This window comes from Stegostoma tigrinum, chromosome 32 (assembly GCF_030684315.1).
Source record: "Stegostoma tigrinum isolate sSteTig4 chromosome 32, sSteTig4.hap1, whole genome shotgun sequence".
In the NCBI taxonomy this organism is placed as follows: Eukaryota; Metazoa; Chordata; class Chondrichthyes; order Orectolobiformes; family Stegostomatidae; genus Stegostoma; species Stegostoma tigrinum.
Window position 1 is genome coordinate 35,787,850 of NC_081385.1, and position 21,503 is coordinate 35,809,352.

The following is a 21,503-nucleotide window of genomic DNA, read 5'->3' on the forward strand; positions in this document are numbered from 1 at the left end:
TAGGGAGAGGGGGGAGGCGGACTGAAGATGGAGAGAAAAGAAGATAGGTGGAGAGGAGAGTATAGGTGGGGAGGTAGGGAGGGGATAGGTCAGCCCAGGGAAGACGGACAGGTCAAGGAGGTGGGATGAGGTTAGTAGGTAGGAGATGGAGGTGCGGCTTGGGGTGGGAGGAAGGGATGGGTGAGAGGAAGAACAGGTTAGGGAGGCAGAGACAGGTTGGACTGGTTTTGGGATACAGTGGGTGGAGGGGAAGAGCTGGGCTGGTTGTGTGGTGCAGTGGGGGGAGGGGACGAACTGGGCCGGTTTTGGGATGCGGTGGGGGAAGGGGAGATTTTGAAGCTGGCGAAGTCCACATTGATACCCTTGGGCTGCAGGGTTCCCAAGCGTTATATGAGTTGCTGTTCCTGCAACCTTAGTGTGGCATCATTGTGGCACTGCAGGGGGCCCATGATGGACATGTCATCTAAAGAATGGGAGGGGGAGTGGAAATGGTTTGCGACTGGGAGGTGCAGTTGTTTATTGCAAACCGAGCGGAGGTGTTCTGCAAAGCGGTTCCCGAGCCTCCGCTTGGTTTCCCCAATGTAGAGGAAGCCACACCGGGTACAGTGGATGCAGTATACCACATTGGCAGATGTGCAGGTGAACCTCTGCTTAATGTGGAATGTCATCTTGGGGCCTGGGATAGGGCTGAGGGAGGAGGTGTGGGGGCAAGTGTAGCATTTCCTGCGGTTGCAGGGGAAGGTGCCGGGTGTGGTGGGGTTGGAGGGCAGTGTGGAGCGAACAAGGGAGTCACGGAGAGAGTGGTCTCTCCGGAAAGCAGACAGGGGTGGGGATGGAAAAATGTCTTGGGTGGTGGGGTCGGATTGCAGATGGCCCCTGCCACAACCGCCCAAAGAGGATCCCCCTCGTTCTCGCACACCACCCCACCAACCTCCGGATACAACGCATCATCCTCTGACACTTCCGCCATCTACAATCCGACCCCACCACCCAAGACATTTTTCCATCCCCACCCCTGTCTGCTTTCCGGAGAGACCACTCTCTCCGTGACTCCCTTGTTCGCTCCACACTGCCCTCCAACCCCACCACACCCGGCACCTTCCCCTGCAACCGCAGGAAATGCTACACTTGCCCCCACACCTCCTCCCTCAGCCCTATCCCAGGCCCCAAGATGACATTCCACATTAAGCAGAGGTTCACCTGCACATCTGCCAATGTGGTATACTGCATCCACTGTACCCGGTGTGGCTTCCTCTACATTGGGGAAACCAAGCGGAGGCTTGGGAACCGCTTTGCAGAACACCTCCGCTCGGTTTGCAATAAACAACTGCACCTCCCAGTCGCAAACCATTTCCACTCCCCCTCCCATTCTTTAGATGACATGTCCATCATGGGCCCCCTGCAGTGCCACAATGATGCCACACTAAGGTTGCAGGAACAGCAACTCATATAACGCTTGGGAACCCTGCAGCCCAAGGGTATCAATGTGGACTTCGCCAGCTTCAAAATCTCCCCTTCCCCCACCGCATCCCAAAACCGGCCCAGTTCGTCCCCTCCCCCCACTGCACCACACAACCAGCCCAGCTCTTCCCCTCCACCCACTGTATCCCAAAACCAGTCCAACCTGTCTCTGCCTCCCTAACCTGTTCTTCCTCTCACCCATCCCTTCCTCCCACCCCAAGCCGCACCTCCATCTCCTACCTACTAACCTCATCCCACCTCCTTGACCTGTCCGTCTTCCCTGGGCTGGCCTATCCCCTCCCCACCTCCCCACCTATACTCTCCTCTCCACCTATCTTCTTTTCTCTCCATCTTCAGTCCGCCTCCCCCTCTCTCCCTATTTATTCCAGAACCCTCACCCCATCCCACTCTCTGATGAAATGTCTAGGCCCGAAACGTCAGCTTTTGTGCTCCTGAGATGCTGCTGGGCCTGCTGTGTTCATCCAGCCTCACATTTTATTATCTTGGTAATATAGTGTGTTGCTTTTGAACTGTGGTTAAGCCACATTCTTGGGGTCAAGTGTGGGTTTGGCTTGATACTGGTGTGTTGAACCTGGAAATAACTAGCCGTCAGAAGTGCCTAAACAGTTCCAGCTGATTCCCTTTGTTAAGAGCCATCAAGCCACTCCACTGAGATAAATGTCCAAAAATGATCGCCTGTCATCTTGACTGAATGCATGGCAACCATTGAGACACTTTCACAATGAATGATATCCAAGGCAATTACATGTTTCACTTTGCTACTAACAGTCACAGATCTTATCTGTAATAAAATGGAACGCAGTATTGTCTCAGATGAGTCAGAGGCCAAGACCCTGGCTTGAGAGTTTCTGGTGACGTGAAGTTAGCAGAAATATTTTAGGTTTGGAGATCTACCCTTTACTTTTGACTGATTCTCTTTTTCGTAATCTGAATTATGGTGGTGCCATTGGCTAGAGTTGAGGCTGAAGGCACTTTTTCACATCATTCATTGGCCTGTTTAGTGAATGCAGCACAAGGCTGAGGGCAGTTTCAACCTTAAGCAGCCAGCCAATCTCAGTAGCAGTAAAAAAAACTGCAGTTGGTTTTCAGCTGAAAAAGTGGGGGAAAGAAATACAGAATTTTCACTTCAGTCCTGTCAGCACATGTGGGTATAGCCCAATGCCAACATTAAACACAAATCAAATTCCATCTACCAATGTTGTTATGTCTATAGTTCAAATTGTATGGAGTAGTAAATATGTCAAAAGATATTCTTTGAGGTGGGAGGGGAGCAAACAGGCGTAGGAAAATCTGCACCCTTCAGCCCTTTGCTAATCTCTTTGATTTTGTTAAATGCTGGATGGAGGATTAAGGGGCCATCCCATTGAGGCCCAGTGGCAAGGCTTTGAGGATGGAGATTGGTCACGGGGAATGTGCCACATTGCAACAGCTTTTTATCCTATTTAATTGTTTTGGGCAACTGGATGTTTGACAGACTGAGTGAACAGGGCCACATTGAATTGATGTCTGAAGAAGGGTCTAGGCCCGAAACGTCAGCCTTCCTGCTCCTCTGATGTTGTTTGGCCTGCTGTGTTCATCCAGTTCTACACCTTGTTATCTCACATTGAATTGAGTTTATTTTGGAACTGGTCGTAAAACATGATTCTAGAGAATACCCATGTACAGTGAAGATTTCAGTGAAAGTAGGTTAACTGCAGCCTTGGCAAGTGGGAAACAAAGTAACACAACAGAGATGGATTGTAACTTATTTTAGTTTTAACAAGTGAGTTTTAGAACTAATGAGCGGAAATGGAACAAAACCTCACATTGAACCGTTCTGCGTCCAAAACGATGCCAACCTATTCTATTACCCTCCCTCACCACTGGCAATTCGTACCTTCACTCCGACCACCAGAATCTGATGCTCAATACTCCCAGTCACATGCCATACTGAATCAGATAACTCTGTCCTTCCTGTTGGATTGACAGTTGTTTACTCAGTGACCGATAAGATTCCTAACTCCAGGAAAATTGATATCGGTGTTTTATTCGATGATCCTCCACCAGTAGCCACATAGTGCTCCCTCAGCTCCCCCTCCCAACCATTGGTCACCTTCCTAAGCCAACTTAAGACAAATAGCGTCCTCGTTGCCACACTTGACTGTTATATCGCTTCTTTCCCCTTTCTAACATTTTATGCTCGTTGAACAAGAAATTTTGAAAATAATGTTCCTTTGATTTTTCCTTCTACTTGTTCCTCAAAATGGCTTGGAGATTAATCTCCAGAAACCTGAGATTCCAACCAAGTCCTGACAGCTGGGGAACCGTTCCTACCTGAGATAAATGGTATGCTGGACATACTGAAACACCCAGGTGTAATAAGGTTGCTGTGAAGGGGTTATTTTCCCTGGCTGAGGAACTGTGAACATGAGGTCACAGTCTCTGATTAAAGGCTCAGCCATTTAGGACTGAGAGAAGAAGAAATTTCTTCACTCAAATGACTGCAAATGTTTGGAATTCTGTATTCCAGAGAGCTGTGAATTGCTCAGATATTGAATGTATTCAAGACTAAGATAATAGAACTTATGGTCTTTAAAAAATGAAGGATAATGCAGGAATGTAGAATGAGCCTACAAAGAAGAAAGAAGAGTGGACCTCTTGTCCTTTTTCAGCCTGTTCTGCCATGCAGTAAGATTTTAGCTAACCTGATTTTAACTCAACTCTGCATTCCTACATAGACCCAATAATCTTTCATCCTCTTAGGACGAAAGAATCTAGCTTGGCCTTAAAATATCCACTGTATGCAAATGTCCTACTCTTACATCTATTTCTTACAGTTTTACAACAGTGTACTGAAATGTTCACATTTTTCTCCCTCTCTCCAATCAGCAGTGACTCAGTGAGATATTGCCAATGTTAGGGGATGTTTATGTTGAATTAGCAGTACTGTTGTACCTGGTAGGGAGCTGAATTGAGACCGAGTAAAATATATTTTAAGAAGCATTTCAACGGCCAGTGGAGAGTGTCAAAACTTTCATTTTGTCATTATAGGTTAAATTCAGACCTGGGCCTGGAGATGAGACCTGGCAAGTTGTTTTCTAATAAATGTTGTATTTTTAAGCTGGCACCAACTATCATTATCTGGCAGACAGGCCCGTGGAATCCTGACAATGTGGAAGCAGGCCAATTGCCCCATTGAATCCACGCTGATCTACCAAAAAGCAATCTACACCCTTACATGTCCCTGCATACCCCAAGACTAATGCACTTAATGTACACACCAGTGTGTACATACGTATACCTGTGGGTATTCATGTACAAGTATTAAAGAAATAGCAAGCAGAGATGTTCACATTTAAACTCCCTTCAGTCTTACGAGCAATCCTTACCCTGACTACACATGGCAAAAAGCTTTGCTACATTGAATGCTGGCTGGTGGAGAGGGTTTCCTTTCCCAGAAGGGTAATTGCACTCAAGTACATCTCAAGTATCAGAGTGCTACTGCGAACTCAGCTTCCATGTTCAATCACATTGTGAGGCTTAGAGACAGAGAATTGACACTTGTGTGATATCTATAGGCCAGCAATATAAGGTTGATATTACCAAAAATTGACAGCTCATAAATAAATTGTATTACCCAGAGAGTGGTGGGAGGGTGAAAGTCGATACCACAGTGTGGTTGAGGCACATAGCATAGAAACATTTAAAGAGAAGCGCAACAAAATATTGCTAGAGACGAGTAATGTATTATGATGACAGAATTAGTTGAAGAAGGATAGGAGGAGACTTAAGCGAAGTGTAAGTGTCATTGTGTAGTGGTTAAGGTGGATGCTCTGCTGTCTGCTCTATAATTCTATGTAACCTAATTTTAATTTGCTGAACTGCATTGGGGCTGTGACTAACATAAGGGATTAGTGCTTCCTGAGGTGTAACTAGGCCACCCGCAAGAATTTCATGCAAAGGACTGTTTGGTCTTGCAGTGTGGTGCACGCCCACACAGTCACGTGTGTTAGCTGCCCACCAGATCTCAGATGTGGTGTTGCCCTCACAACGATGCTAGCATACCATTTATAGTTTCTGCTTCACATGTACCATAGTCTCTGATTCTAGCTATGCAAGGCACAGGTGGAGATCAGCATGATGCTTATTCATCCTCCCAACTGATCAGCAAAACAGTGCTGTGAGTGGCTAAATGTATTAAAGTGCAGCTGCCTCCATCTTATTAGATTTGTACTGGTGGGATGTCTAAAACACAACTTGTGCCATTTTTATTCTGGTAGGTGAGGTCAAAAGCTGACGCTATCCTTTATAGAGGTAGCTACCATTCTGGAAAGGCGAGATATCCTTTTGTACATGGTCACCATACACCATCAGGAATGGTTAGCTGTTCTTTGAGATGTAATGTGATTTGTAGAAAAGGTAAAGTTTCATTGACTGTTGTTAAAAGCAGACATGAATGTATGCAGTGACCTACAGTACCAAGAGTGTTCTAGTATACGGCTCAACAAGACATTGAGCATTTTGATGTAGAGCAGTACAGGTCATTGAGTGGTCTAAAAAGGGGCTGTAAGTACACAGAACATTGAACCCGTACAGTGTGGAAACAGGCCCTTTGGCCGACAAGTCCACACCGATGCTTGGAGCATCCCACCTGGACCCTGTTCCTTATAACCCACCTAATCCCTGAACACTACGGCCAATTTAGCACAGCGAATCTGCCTAACCTGGACACCTTTGGACTGTGGGAGGAAACTGGAGCACCTGGAGGAAACACATGCAGACACTGGGAGAATGTGCAGACTCCACACAGACAGTTGCCTGGGGGATGGAATTGAACCTGGGTTCCTGGCGCTGTGAGGCAGCAGCGCTAACCACTGAGCCACCGTGCTGCCCCTAGTACAGTAAATACAGTCACTGTTCTTATATAGTGCTGTACTACATAAAATTTTCTTCACGCCTTCACAGTTTTGTGGATATTAGGCTGTATTACACTGTAGCAAGGCGTCAAATACCATCTGCTTTTGGCTGGACAAGTCTTAAATGTTTGGGTTATAAGAATTGCTCAGTGGCATATTACTTGAACTGCCAGTTGACCATGATGCTATAAGGAAACTAGCATGAAAATAATTGCATTATGATATTTAACAGCTTTGAGTGTAAATTACAGTCAGTGAATTCAATATCAAATGAAGAACGGAAAATAATGAGGGAAAGAAAAATTAGATCTACAGAGCAAAGGAGATAAAGTTAATTTCATATCTGAAATTTTAATAATAATTTCCAGCAACAACCAAAACTTGAAAGAATGAGTCTCTTCACACGTAAAAATAATTTTCAGTGCCAGAGAGGTTAACTGGCAGAAATTGAGGCTTATATTATTATAATTAGAAAGGAATTTTGAGTGAATTTTCTGGAATGGATTTGATTGCTATTGATTGCGCAAGCATAATTGATGTGTCTATTTCAATGCGAAATATAATTTTTAGAAAGTTAATGCTGGAGTGGTATAACCCAGGCAGAAATTATGAATGTCCTGTTAAATCATGCTTCTGCTATCCTTAGCATTGCTGTCATTTGTCACTTAGTAAGACAGAGTGTCATCAGCCCCTTCCTTATTTCAACATACCTGTTCTAGGTTGCAATATTTTATTTGCTGGTGTACCAGTTTGCTGCAAAGCACAAAAAAGAAATTTAACTTCAACCCTCTGTCTTGCAGTGATTGACTGGTGAGCCATGACTTAAAAGATTTGTCTACTCACTCCCTGATTAAAGTTGTTTTCTGTTCAGCTCAGAAGTAGGAAGAGAAGAAAAAAGTATTTCTCCATGGTCCAGAGTCTGAATGCAAAGAATTCTGTTGCTATCTATACATGAATCATGAAAGTGTTTGGGGAAGTGCTTCTCCGTGTACAAACATGGAGCAGCATTTACCTTATAAGGAGACACCTTCATATGAGGGTCTGCTGTGTGTTAACTCCTTAAACATTCTGAATTGTTGAAACATGACATGATTCTCTCACTCCTGGGCTGTGAGAAACTCCAATGGCGTTTTCAGGTCTCTAATTTAAATATGCTAAAAGGCAATTCATTCAGAATTTATTCTGGTATTCCGGGGTTCTAAACTAAGTGAAACTTGCTGCAGTCAGCAAGGTGCAAACATAGCAGGGATTCTGTAAAATTAAAAGCTTTGAAGGCTGATGCAGCTATTGCTTCTTCCCTACTTGTGCTCCCAGGATTTGTTCTGAAGACTTGCTTTCACTGCTTTGTGAACAATTTCCAACATCTTGGAAGCATTCCACCTTTTTTGAGTTCCCTTCACCTTGTTCTATATCTCTGTGATTGTGGGTCTTCAGTACAGCGTGGGAACAATTGACGAAGCTACACCATGGGCTTCTGTTGAGGAACAACCAACATCAGTTGCCTTCTGCATGACTACATGCTACTGCACAGAACAGAATGGACCTGTTATATTCACTCTGGGGATGGAGCCAGAGCTGTAGCTTAAAGGAGGCAATATCCTCAGAGCAGATTGGCCCAGGGTTACCCTACCCATTGTATCTTTCCTGAAGGAAGGGCCTTACCTCTGAGCAATTAAAGCCTTGTGAGTGACACCTTTTATTTTCCAGCTCCCATGTAAAGTTGAAATGCTTCCTAAACAGGCAAACAGGTGCTTAGTTTAATCAAACTATATCTCAACCTAAGAACGATGCACTTTTTAGATCCTTCTTTGAACTTTCTATATATTTGGACTTTTATATTTTAGGCATAAGAATAGTCTAAGTCTTAGCGTCATGTCATTTTGATGACATGCCACAATATTAAATGGAAAATTTTTCTTCAAATTAATTTTGCTGTTTGTTTATGCTGTGGTATTGTGGGTTTTCCCTGAAATTCTGAGAAGTGTTTTATTACCACTAATGGTAGACCTTCATACTAGCTGTAGTTGACAAAATAATTTACTGATAAACTTCAAAGTGCAATGCAAATAGTAAAAGAAACAGTAAATAATATCATAATACGGCAAACCTTTTTTTTATTAGCCAGCACTAGTGGACCAGGAGTGTACCAGTTGAGCAAATATTCCAGAGGTCCACATAATCAATGTGAAAGCACACACACAGTAACAGAAATATAATACAAGGGTATTAATATAACTGTTATACTTTATTTAAGTGTCTTATGCAGTAAATAATAATGCAACTTTGCCTTAAATAAAATTTCATGTTAGAACCCTCAGCTGACTACTCGGACATCACACAGATTGGGATAATACAATAAAAGTCACTGCAGTTGAGGGGCATAATTTTTACTGGTCTATCAGGGGTGCTGGTTCATAAGGTGTCGGTTAAAACAAAGTTTGCTGTATAAGATAATAAAATGTGAGGCTGGATGAACACAGCAGGCCAAGCAGCATCTCAGGAGCACAAGTTTGCGGTAGACACTCCCAAATGGTGATGTCAATCCGTTAACTCATACTTTCAGTTTCTGAAATTGAGTTCCAATTTATTTCAAAAGAATCCAATTTCTTCAAATACAAAGTATTTCTATTTTCTTGAAATTGATGCCTTAGGAGAATTGGGCAAAAGAGTCAGCAAATATCAATGCATTGCTTTCTGCACCTTACCCTGCCTTATTTCTACCGTTACCTGTCATCTCTGAATGGAGCATCCAGATTGATCTCTGAACTATGTTTCATTGCCACCTCTCTGTAATTTCACATTTTTGCACCAATTTCATGATATTTCTCTCTGTTGCTTATGTGAACAGACCTATGAAAATGAAAGTTAAACCCATTGGGATGTAGCTCCACCACCGCAGCTTGCCAAAATAGCATATTTCAAACCTTATGTGCAATCATACAGCATTGAATGTGCCTTATACAAAACACCTGTTTTGAGGAAGTTGCCAACTGTCAGCTAAATGGAACTAAATACTTCATTTGTCATCACCTGTGCCTTTGGATTTGTCAAGAACACTGGAGAATCATTTGAGGCCTGCTTTCACAGACAGCCAACATATTACAATGTATTGTCATCCAGAGGCACCCAGGAAGAACCAAAGTAAGGAACATAACAAACAATGGTAATCAAATTATCTTGGAATTCTCCAGCATCTGCAGTTCCCATTATCTCTATAACAAACAATGGGTTGTTTTTATTGTTTCATTGCACAACCAACCTTTCTACTTCCAAAGACTGGCTTTTCATGATAGAAACAAAGGTGTGTGTTAGGAAGTTTTCCTTCTCTGCACAGCTATCTTCTTAATGGAGCCCCTCATCCACCATAGTTTCCTTCTGGGAAGGTGAGAGTCAGATGGAATCAGTGCTGTCTCAGGAAGTAGGCTGTAGTTAGCAAGCAAGATGACAGATAACGTGGCCAGCAGGCTAAAAGACTCACTTGCGATTACTGCCACACCAACAGAGATGCAATTATGACTGTTAGGTCTTCAGGTCTTCACCTCTCACTCCCTTCTCTCATATCTACTGCTTCCCTTCCATGCCCTCTATCACCCCTGATACTTACACCCACATGCCCATCCCCCCCACACCATACATCCTTCATCTCCACTCTCTGACTATCCTTCTTATGTAGAATGAATGAACTAATGATGAGACTTTGAATTGCTCATGAGACTAGCACCAGAAGAAAAAAGGGCTTTCAATATCCATTGTTCAACTTATACCTTGTAAGAGCCTATCAACCAAAATTATGCATTCTATTAAGCTTTTATTTTCTCGGCACCTCTTAAAACTAATGTGAATAACACCCAGACATTGAGAAAGATCTTCAAAACCAATTATTACATTGTATTGAGGGTAGCAATGAACAAAGCTTGTAGTTCCGTCTGCAGCATTTGTCAGCATAAGCTGCTGAGAGCTAAGTGATTGAAACCTTCTTGGAGCTCAGCCAGGCATTCATAATGTGCCCAGCTGAAAATTGTATCAACAGAAACTGTAAGAACAGATGACCAGACAGCTGTTTCTTCAGACAGTATCATTAAGAATGCTGTAGGAAAGCATAATTGGGCTGTGAGCTGTTCAGCAAATTGCGCATCTTGTTTGACTGGGTTGTTGCAATCTGTTGTTTGATAAAATTCATACCACATTGGTTAGTGAGAGAAAGAAAAGTCACCCCTCCTTAATCCTTGTTGTAACTGGTGGCCTTTGTTGGTCAATTTGCATGTCCCTTATATCTCTTGTGTCTGTTTATGGAGATTTCTGTGAGACTGTGTCTGAGGGTATACATGTGCCAAAGTGTGTTTGTTTATGTTTGCTCACTGGGTGAGAATTGTCTCAAAATGATGCCCCTTAAATGCCTGCAGCAGTTTCCAAAACTTGAAAGCTGCCGATTGCCTCTTGTTGAAGCTGAGACCGTTCATCAATGAAAGAGCCAAGTTGGAGAGGTGTTAAAAAGAGTGACACCCTGTCCTGATTGTAGATCCAATTAGCAAGTTAATACAGTATCAGTACATGAAAAGTAGGGCATCGTAGCTCACCTATCTTATTTTGGAATTTGTTTTCCACATAAGCAGTCTTGACATGCCACATGCCTACCTTGACCCATATCTTTTTAACCCCTTTCCCTTCGATCACCTTTTTAATCTGTACTTAAACGTGTCACAATCTCTGTTCAATCACTAATTCTGGTAGTGCGCTGTACAATTGTAAATGAGATTATGCCCATTCTCTGTTTGAAATGTATCACATCTAACCACATGTTTTGTACCTTATTTCCTGCATCTCCTCATTACTGGAAACAGTTTAGATCAATCCATCTGGTACCACTCCTCCATACATTACAACAGTCCTCTGTAATACTGTGCAATCCCGTCTGATCTCATGAAAATAACTCCAATAGCTGGTGGTTTAGTAAAAGATGTCATCACAAGGAAGTGGCATTCTTTAGAGCACAATGTGAGTCGGGGTGGGAATTTGGTGGCAGGGGCTGAGGAGTACGTTGCTGGATATTGCAACCTGTGATTTAAGGCTCCCAATGATGGCTTCTTGGCTGAGAATTTGGTGGCACTTGCCTCGAGCTCCCCTCGCTGTTTGCTCACATTCTTAAAGAGTTGGATCGTCACTGCCATAAAAGGGTTTCTTAATGAAATCAGCAGAAAAATAAAGAGACCTAAAGAGTCCAGTACTGTCACCTCGTCTTAGACGGAAAAACTGACAGAGTGTCTGTGTACAATTATCTGTACCACATTTCACAGTCTCATCAATGCTTTGCCTTGTTCCCAATTGGGAACAGAGACCCAGTAATGCTCAGTTTTCACATTCTAATGAACTGATGCCATCATACATCTGTGAGCTTTGCTTAAATATTTCTGCATGAACTTTTTATTTTGGGCAAAGGAAGATTTTGCACAGCAGACACTGCACTCATTGTGTGAAATGTTTTGCGTGTGATCCCTGCTATAAGCTCTATTTTTAGGTTGCATGCAAGAAAGAGCAGGGTTAATGAAGTGTGAAGCCTACACACCACCTGAGGCTTTCTTGTAGTAATGTAACTCGTGGAGATGAGTGAGTGAATGAGTTTGAATTCTTTGCTGATGTATCAAACTTGCCTCAGTAGCAGCACTGTTAGCACTAAGTAAGAGGTCATGGGTTCATCCTCTCCTCTGTAGACACAAGTATGCAATCCGAATAATATTCCTTAGCAGTACTGAGGAAGTTCTTCACCGCCAGAAAAATCATCTTTTGAATGACATGAACTGAAATTCCATTTGTCTTCTGAGGTCAAAGGTCTAATGACACTGTTTCCAAGAAGGGCTAGGGAATTATCTCTGATGTCTTGGCTAATATTTATCCTTCCTTATCTCATTGATGTCTGGGGAAACTTTCATTATGTAGCCGGTCTACGTGTTGTTACCTTAAAGCATGAAGACACTTCTGAAAACATTTTTTGCGTTATACTATTTTGGCGAGTTTACAGAGTCCTGAGATCATAAAAAGGTGCTGTATAAATGGAAACCTTATTTAATAGTGCCATTGCCAGATGCACAGTTAAAGGTTATTAGATCTGATGTGTGATTGGGCTGCCTGTTTGTCAGTTAATAAGCACTGATAGAGAATATGTGTCATCGGTGGGGTAGGTAGACCTCTGTCATTAAGTTACAGATCCTGACTTCTGTTTTGACAAGACTACAAAGTCACTGTTTTCTAATCACTTCAAACTACATTCAACTCCTGGAGAAAAAAAAACTAACCCTTATAAATCTGCCCAGAGATTACTGAAAGGAACCTAACTTGTGCTTTGATGGTTCTGATTTTCTGAACTTGCCCCCTTTTCTCAAGCATAATAAACTTGATACAAAAACAGAAATTGCTGGAGAAATTGAGCAGATCTGGTAGCATCTAGTGAGAGGAAACAGAGTTAACATTTCGAGTCTAGCTACTCTTCTTCTGAACTATTGCCAGACCTTGCTGAGTTTCTCCAGCAATTTGTGTTTTTGTTTCAGAGCTCCAGTATCTGCAGTTTGTTGTTTTAATTTAATACAGCTTGATGTTGGAAATGTTTGTGATGGATAGAAGAGCAATGGTATTGCATTAGCACGTTACAGATTGTCGTGGTCCCCTAAGGTTGATCAACTGAATGGGGAAGCCCCTTCTGTCGTCATTGTTCCTCTTGGACATTTCAGGCTGCCTGGTGCTTAGGTTTAAAGGTTGTTTGTTGAGTAATGTGTGATTATAATTATCACCTATTGTGCTATAGCTAACAGCTACTTTCAGCTCAGACGATTTTGCTCACCTCTACACGCTATCACGACTCACCAGGCAAGTCCCACAATTCCCAGAACCATCACAAATTGCAGAAATTTAGTCAAACTATCCAAAATTCCTAATTTACCAAACTGACAAACTCAGATGAAAAGAAAACACTCACCACTTTTCTCTACATAAGAAGAAAATAGCAGTTTGAAAATTGCTGACCTATAATTCTCTAACTTACACGCTGTCCCTTCTTAACATCTTCCACTTCTTAGCCGCCTTCCACACACCTCAACCACACTGTGCCTCTCGGGTCCAATACATTATGGAATTCTAGAAGCCTAAAATAGATTTTGCCAGATCTATTGCAAGAATTCATACGTTTTAACTTGTATTTACATGATGTCGAAACATGTTTAATTCTTGCAATGATGCGTTAGTGGGTGTGTGTACTGTCTGTGAATCCCATCCCATGGTGAGATTACCTACTTTGACCCTTCCCCCTTTTGCCTGCCCTTTCCCCTCTTTCCTGATGTTTTCTTCTCTTTTTTTCCCACCTTTTCTGACTTCTTTCAGTTTAGTCTACCGTATTCACTGCTTACACTACAGTCTAATCTACACATATGAGACCAAATGCAGATTGACAACTTTATGGCCTGACTGCAAGAACAACCCAAACCTTCCTGTTGCTTCCCACTTCAATAAACCCATCTTTCTCTCTTGCCAACATTTCTGTCCTAAGTTTGCTGCAGTGTTCCAGTGAAAGTCACAGGAGCTGGAGAAATGACACCACACTTTCTGTTTAGTCACTTCACAGTTTTTAGAACTCAGCATTGAGTTTAATAACTTCAGACTGTGAATTCTGTCCATTATTTTAGTTCATCCTCTTCCTCACCTTCTCAGAGTGTAGTTTGCATGGATTTGCTGTTGGCAGAGCTGACCCATTATCTGCCACTCACAGCCACAATTAACATTTACTCTTGCTCTGTACATCTTATCTTCCTCTATATTCCTTCGCTACTACCATTGGCTCGCTTAACTCACTCGACCTTTACCTCTGGGCAGCCTTGCTATCTATTCTGGTTGTCCCTTCCAGCCCCGCAGCATAAACCCCCTTAATCTTCTAGCTGTCTCTGAAAAGGAGTCATGTTGAACTCAGAAGTTTATTTCTGTTTATATCCCTGCAGATGCAGCCAGGCTTGGAATTTCACTAGCACTTTCTGTTTTTATAATTCTCATTTGTCCTTTATCAAATGCCATCTTTTTATGTTTCCTTCCCCTCCTACGTTTCTTATTCCTCCTGATTTTTTTCCTCCCCTTCATCATTTTTCCCTCTACCCTTCTATTGCAACACTGCTCCATTTGCTTATCGCCTGGCTCTCGCCAATCAGTGGTGATTCATGACCAACCTCCTTCATGTTGGATTGCAGAAAGTGAATGGTATCTGAGCAATCTAATTGACCCTAACAACAAACTAGTGGGATTATTAAGATGCTGGAGTGTTACATTCAGTTTGTTTGCCAGGATTTGTGGACAGATTTACTCCTGTCAGCAACACAAAATTTGAGGCAGAGCTTAAAGTTTGCGATCTCTTTGGGACCTAAGTACTAAAGTTCTTCTCTCTGTCTCTCTTTCTCTCCATGACAGGGAGTGGGCCCATCCAGTTGTGGCAGTTTCTGCTGGAGCTCTTGACTGACAAATCTTGTCAGTCATTTATCAGTTGGACAGGTGATGGCTGGGAGTTCAAGCTCGCAGATCCTGATGAGGTAAGGGCATGCTTGCTTTGTCATGAGCCTTGTCCAATTGCCACCATGTTTCCATGAGTTTCACATGTTCAAATTCATACACAGAGCATGGGGTCATGCCATCAAACTCAAGGACAGAGGACTGGCTACCAGTCATTTTAAACCCGTTAAGAGTCAACCTTTCTCTCTATTCTCTGCATTAACTCTCTCCTGCTCTTGAGCAGTTTTGTACTGAATACTTGAAATAAACATGTGATCTGTTAACTTTTCAGCCCAAGATTTTAAACATTTCCTTTTTGTCACTTCTAGTTAGGATTAAATTTAAATTTAAAATTGGCTTGTTATAAAACCATGGTTGGGTCACTTAACCTTGTTGCTGTATTTTACAACCATAATGCTTGTACTGCTGCTGTTACTGTCACTAAATGTCCCCAGTTTGTGGACCTGCAGTGGTTGTATAAATGTCCAAACAAATTGAGATGTGATCACTTGAATTTCTTGGTTGGAATTGTTTCCGCACCTTTATTTTTGGAACTTCACTTCTCTTCTCCATCTATTGTAAAGACCTCTAGGACTTGATATCAGTGTAAATGTTGAATTGGCAATTTAAAAATCCAAGTTTTTTTTCTCGATTAAAAGAGACAAGAACATATGAACAGAAAAAATAGGAGCTGGTGTTGTCCCCTCGAGCCTGCTCCGCCATTCAATAAGCTCATGGCTGATCTTTTTGTACACTCAGCTCCATTTACTCACCCACTCACCATAACCCTTATTTCCTTTACAGTTCAAAAATCTATCTATCTTCCCCTTCAAAACATTCAGCAAGGTAGCCTCAACTGAACCCTTTCTGAGGCCTTTCAAGTTTCACAATATCCTTCCTATAGCAGACAAACCAAAATTGAACACAGTATACCAAAAACGGCCTTCCCAATATCCTGTAGATGTCCTCCCAACTCCTATACTCAATGCACTGACCAGTAAAGGCAAGCATATCAAGCATCTTCTTCACTACCCTGTCTGCCTGTGACTCCACTTTCAAGGAACTATGAACATGCATGCCAAGGTCTCTTTGTTCAGCAACACTGCCCAGGACCTTACTGTTAATTGTATAGTCCTGCCCTGATTTACCTTTCCAACATGTAGCACCTCACCTCTATCTCAACTCCACCTGCCACTCCTAGATCCACCAGCCCATCTAATCAAGGTCCCATTGTACACTGAGGTAAGCTTCTTGGTTTCCTACTATGCCTCTAATTTTGGTGTCATCTGCAAACTTACTAACCGTACCAACTATGCTCACATCCAAATCATTTATATAAGTGAGAAGCAGCAGTGGACCCAGCACCGATCCTTGTTGCACACCAGCCTGAAAAGCAACAATCCACTACCACCCTCTGCCTCCTCCCTTTGAGCCAGTATGATTATATAACTTTGTTAGCCATCTACCATACAGAACCTTGTTGAATGCCTTAATGAAGTCTTTTAAATATTGTAATTGCACCCACCTCGACCACATCCCCTGGCAGCTCATTCCATACACACACCACCTACTGTGTGAAAATGTTGCCCGTCAGGCCCCTTTTAAATTTTTCCCCTCTCATGTTGCACATGTGGCTTCAAGTTTTGGACTCCCCTTTCCTGGAGAAAAAAAGCCTTTGCTGTTCTCCTTATCTATGCCTGTCATGATTTTATAAACCTCTATAAGGTCACTCCTTAATTTCCTGTGCTCCAGGAAAAACATCCCGGCTTATCTAGCCTCCCCTCGTAATACAAACCTTCTGGATGCTGGCACACTGGAAAAGATGCAAACAAACACTATTCCAATGCTGCCATTGGAACGGAGAAATTATAACTGGCAGAAAACATCCGAATAGGTTGAGGCTGCTCATGTAGTGATCTGATAGAAGTCGTTAACATTAATCTGAATGTGTCTTTAACATTATAAAAAGGTGGGATGTTTTTACTTGCTGGAAAAATGAAAACTACAGGACATATGTAAAAGCTAAGCACATAAATGAACTCAAGCGGTTATCTTTTACCTAGAAAGAAGTTGGAACGTGTAACTCACTGCCACATTGAAATGCTTAAACAAATGGCGTTGGTGCATTTAGAGTGAAGGAAGCTAATACATAAGGGTGACAAGAACAAAAGTATGTATTGATTGGCGGTGACGGAGTGGGAGGAGGCCCACAGGAGCCAAGTTGGGCCAAATGGCCTCTTTCTGTGCAGTTCTCAAACACTGCATTCTTTTTCAGGTGGCCAGACGATGGGGAAAGCGGAAAAACAAACCGAAGATGAACTACGAGAAGCTGAGCCGAGGCCTGCGTTATTATTATGACAAGAACATCATTCACAAAACAGCAGGCAAGCGTTATGTGTATCGGTTTGTTTGTGACCTTCAGAGCTTGCTGGGCTACACACCAGAGGAACTACATGCCATGCTTGATGTTAAACCTGATGCCGATGAGTAAGGGGTACCTGCTTGTGGGACTGGATTCCAAGCTGTGCTCACTTGTGGGACTTGTGTATGGTTTGTTTGCTTAAGCTTCGTAGAGAAAGCCAGAAAAAATCATTGCATTGAAGGTGGACATTTCAAAACGATGCACAGCTCTACAAAGACAAACCAAGCCAGTTTCTTCTTTTAAAAAAAATCATCTTTATTTGTGTTTTTTGGTTTTGTAACCTCTCATTTTTCCTGCATTACTAGTGCAGCAGACAGACTGTGTAAGGATTGTGATGACATTGTGCATTGTAGGACACAGGAACACTGCCCGAAAGGAAAACCATTGCCACTGATGGGCAGCTGCATGACTGTCACAGGCATCATGCCTGTTGACAGCTTTGGCACATTGGTGAACTGAAGTTAATGGATAAGGTAGTCAGTATTTTAAGTATTTGCCAGTATTTTTTTTTTGTTTTAAGCTTATATCTAAGATGGTCTCAGTATTTGCAGCCTTGTGTAGGAACCTTACCAGCTCTGATATGATCAAGTTTTGAAGGTGGGTAGACAACATCAAAGATGACTGTAGTAAGAACCTGAAAGGGGGCTTTAATAGGTTGAAAAACATGCCAACAAAGTTACATTACACCAAGCCTGCTGGAAATTGTACCTTTGTTCTTTGTCCAGTGTGACAATTAGTGTGGTTGATTGCATTTATTGTTTTTTTAATATAAAATAGTGAACTACAAAGAAACAAAAGATGAGATGCTTTGAAGCACTATTGTAGTTACCCATACTGTCTAACACAACTGTACAAATATATATATATATAGAGAGAGAATGTGTATTGCAATATGTTCTGTGAACAAGACCATTTCTGGGAATGTGTTTTAGAAAGCTACCTGAATAAGTAGATTGAACACTGTCCCTAGTGGTATTCCAAATAGGTCCAATGGGATGGATATGATTCTTGATTAGATCTCCAGTTTGATCAAACATCATAAAATGAAGCGTAGAAGTATATGTAGGTCCAACTGAGGCCTCACAACTCTGTAACCTTGCAGATGAACTGAGTTAAGACTGTCTCTGCCCACTCTGCAGGTAAGAAGAGTTTAAAGGAGAGGAGTATCAGTGAATTAATGGCCATTTCAAACTTTCAAATATCCTGTGATGAATGATTGGAAAGTTGCTTGAAGTTAAGGAAAATTCCATTGTTAAGGCTAAGCAAGGGAAGGCCAGGTTTACTGGTGCATTTGTGTGACTACTGAACTAGAAAGGCTTTAAGTATGTCACTGGATATAAATTGGAGATGATTATTCTTTCCCATCTTCAATGAGCCAAAGACTGTTGTATAATTTTGTTCTAAAACATTTGAGCAGGGTGCCTATATATTGTCTGGAATGCACTGTGTAACTTCACTTTGTGTTTCTGCTCTCTTTTCCTAGTCAATTTGCTAGAGGGATGTTTCTGTCAACCATCTGAGTCACTGTCTCAGACCCATGTAGCTCAGTCTGACTGTACCAAGCGCACGTCAGTGTAGAACTGAGGTGCTGCACTGGGAGATATCAGCTAGTTCTTTTATGGTTAAGTGCCCCGCAAGCAGCATTATCTTTCTGACGAGCACATGTGTCTTTATTGAAAATGATGAAACTGGAGTAATAGAGCAAAGGAATTTTGGCAGAATGGCAAGACCATGTGGGAATTTCGTAATCAAATGCTGAAGAGTTATATATAGCTGTGGTTTGTTACCAAATGTTTCTCAATAGCACCATTCCAGAACAATACATTAAGTAAGAGTCACCGTCAGAAATGTTGGGAAATGCAGTGCTGGGATGTAAATAAAAGAAAGGCTTGCATTTACACAGCCCCTTTCATGACCTCAGCATATCCAAAATCAATTTAGTGTCAGTGGAGTACTTTGAAGGGTAGCCACTGTTTTAATGTAGGAAGCACCGGTAGCCAATTTGCACAGAGCAATGGTCACACAAATAGCAATGTGACAAGGATCTTATAATCTGCTTTATCAGCTAAGTATTGACGCGGACATTAATCTGCATCTATGATTTCTCCCACGCAGAGAACTCTTAACTTTCAATGTTTCCTGGAAAGGCAATTACTGAATGAAAGGCTAGTTAATTTTCAGAGGAAGGGAAAGCTGCAGAGCCAGCTATTCCATTTAGGAAGGCTGTCTTTACTTAGTGTATGGAAGTTGAGATGGACAGGCTTCCTAATGAGTGCTTAGTTTTGCTTCCCTTGACAGCAAGAGCAAGAGTGGCAACAGTACTGACTCCCAGCTTAGTCAGCACTACAGAGATCGATTACAAATAATGCCCAGAGGCACATGGTGTAGCAAGTCTTCTGAGGACAAAAGGTGAAGGAGGGGAGGCTACAGCTAGCCTCATAGATGTATGATGAGTGTGACTGCACTAGGGAAAAATTAGTTTGCAACTTGTCCACTTTCTATCGCCATTTCAGGGGTGATGTCAGAATTACTGCTTGATATCCCTTGGGAATTGAGTAACAGTGAAGAATAGCTTGAACCTCGCTCTGTCGGGCCTAGATTGACTGCATCATTTGCAGTTCATCATTCAGTTGGTTAAGGAATAATCTGTTTCTAAACATACCTGTATATCTCACTGGTGTAAGCAGAGAAGGGAACTGTAGTTATATGTTGCAAGTATGTAGAGAGTGTGTTACAGGAAACCTTGAAATGTCCACATGTATTGTCCAGAAGCACAGATCACTGCTTCAGAGTTGCCGGGACCAGATATTAACCCACCATATGTTCCATTGGCTCTGTGATGTTTAGATTAAATCCAAAATAATTGCCTCAACGGAATAGTTTCTTACTGTAGGTTTAAAGTCTAAAATAGTGGATATAAAAAAAGATATTTTATGTATTTTGTTCAAGACTTATTTTTTAGCTTTTTTAAGAATAATTTATATTTTTTAAAAGGACAAAAAAGCAAAACGAAAGCTGGTGCTTTGTAAACTGAGGTAGCTTAGAGATGTAGCGATCTCATTGGAGCAGAGTGAAGATTCCTGTAAGTTTAGTTGCTGATGCTGGCACATCATGTTGCTGGAGATATTTTATATAACTGTACTCTTTCTATGCTGTTACACATTGTGGAAATGCTTCATAAAAAGAAATGAGCTGTGAAATTTGGATTATTTTGACTCCAATGTAATACCCATGCCAATGTTCAACGATTTTGACATCAAAGTTGTTAGAATCTACCTCCTGTAGCTCCAATTCAAACTCTGCCCTCTGCGGACTGAATGTGAGACTCTTATTGCCTCCATATCCATTTGAGATGGAACTGAAGACTCTGTTTTTATGAAGATTATCTAGAATTATTTCAATAAAAGAAATTCTTATTCTTTTGAATTTGGTGTGGTCTGTTTGCTTCCATTTTATCCTATGTTTCTCCATGCCTCATGGCCCACTTTCAGCTGAAGTGAACAAGCACTTTATGGTTAAGAATGAGAACATATGAGATGTTTTCCCATGGCCTTCCTCACAACTCTGTAACCTTGCAGACAACTGGCTAATCGGCAGGCAACAAGAGGTCAAAGAGTTGTTAATAAGATCAGAAATCTCTTTCCCAAAGAATTCCCTGCCATAAGCGACCATTGCCCCTCAAGCTTCCAGCTTTTCTGCTAAGAGTGCTGATAGTTGGTTCAATTATTGTCTATGGCTCATAACCCTGAGTATGGGACATTCAGCTGACACTGGTCTAACCTGCTAAATAGCAGGGGCAGTCACTGAGTGAGGTCTCAAATGATCCTGTCGCTGTTGAATATATTGTCGCAATTTTCTCAACCGCTAGGTAATGGTGCCATAGATATCAGCCATTTCAGAGTCATTTCATGGAAGGATCTACAAAGCTGAACATGAAGACAAGTAATCAACAGCTATTATGATGTATGACTTGAGTTTGGAAACAAGCCAATGCTGTTGTCTTGTTCAGCAATAAGCCACCTTTCAGAAGCTAGTTCCAAAGTCTGGCATATGTTAGCGGCTGAGTATACCCTCCCTGATTTTCAACATTTTCAAATTAGCTGCAATTAGTTTGCGTAATTGAACATTAAGCTGGAAAGAAAAAAAAACAAGCTAAAAACCAAATAATAATTCTTGAAAATGAGCTT

The 21,503-nt window shown here is 41.9% G+C and overlaps 1 protein-coding gene across 3 annotated transcripts in view; it reads left to right on the plus strand.

Annotated features, from left to right (window-relative positions):
• Window positions 1–20,742, plus strand: part of ets1 (v-ets avian erythroblastosis virus E26 oncogene homolog 1) — an 85,889-nt gene extending 65,147 nt beyond the window's left edge. For all 3 annotated transcript variants that reach the window (XM_048562172.2, XM_048562173.2, XM_048562174.2), the window contains 2 exons: window positions 14,817–14,935; window positions 17,170–20,742. In XM_048562172.2, coding sequence (XP_048418129.1) covers window positions 14,817–14,935; window positions 17,170–17,385 — 335 coding nt within the window. In that variant the 3' untranslated portion in view covers window positions 17,386–20,742. The remainder of the gene's footprint in view (window positions 1–14,816; window positions 14,936–17,169) is intronic.
• The last annotated feature ends 761 nt before the right edge of the window (window positions 20,743–21,503 follow it).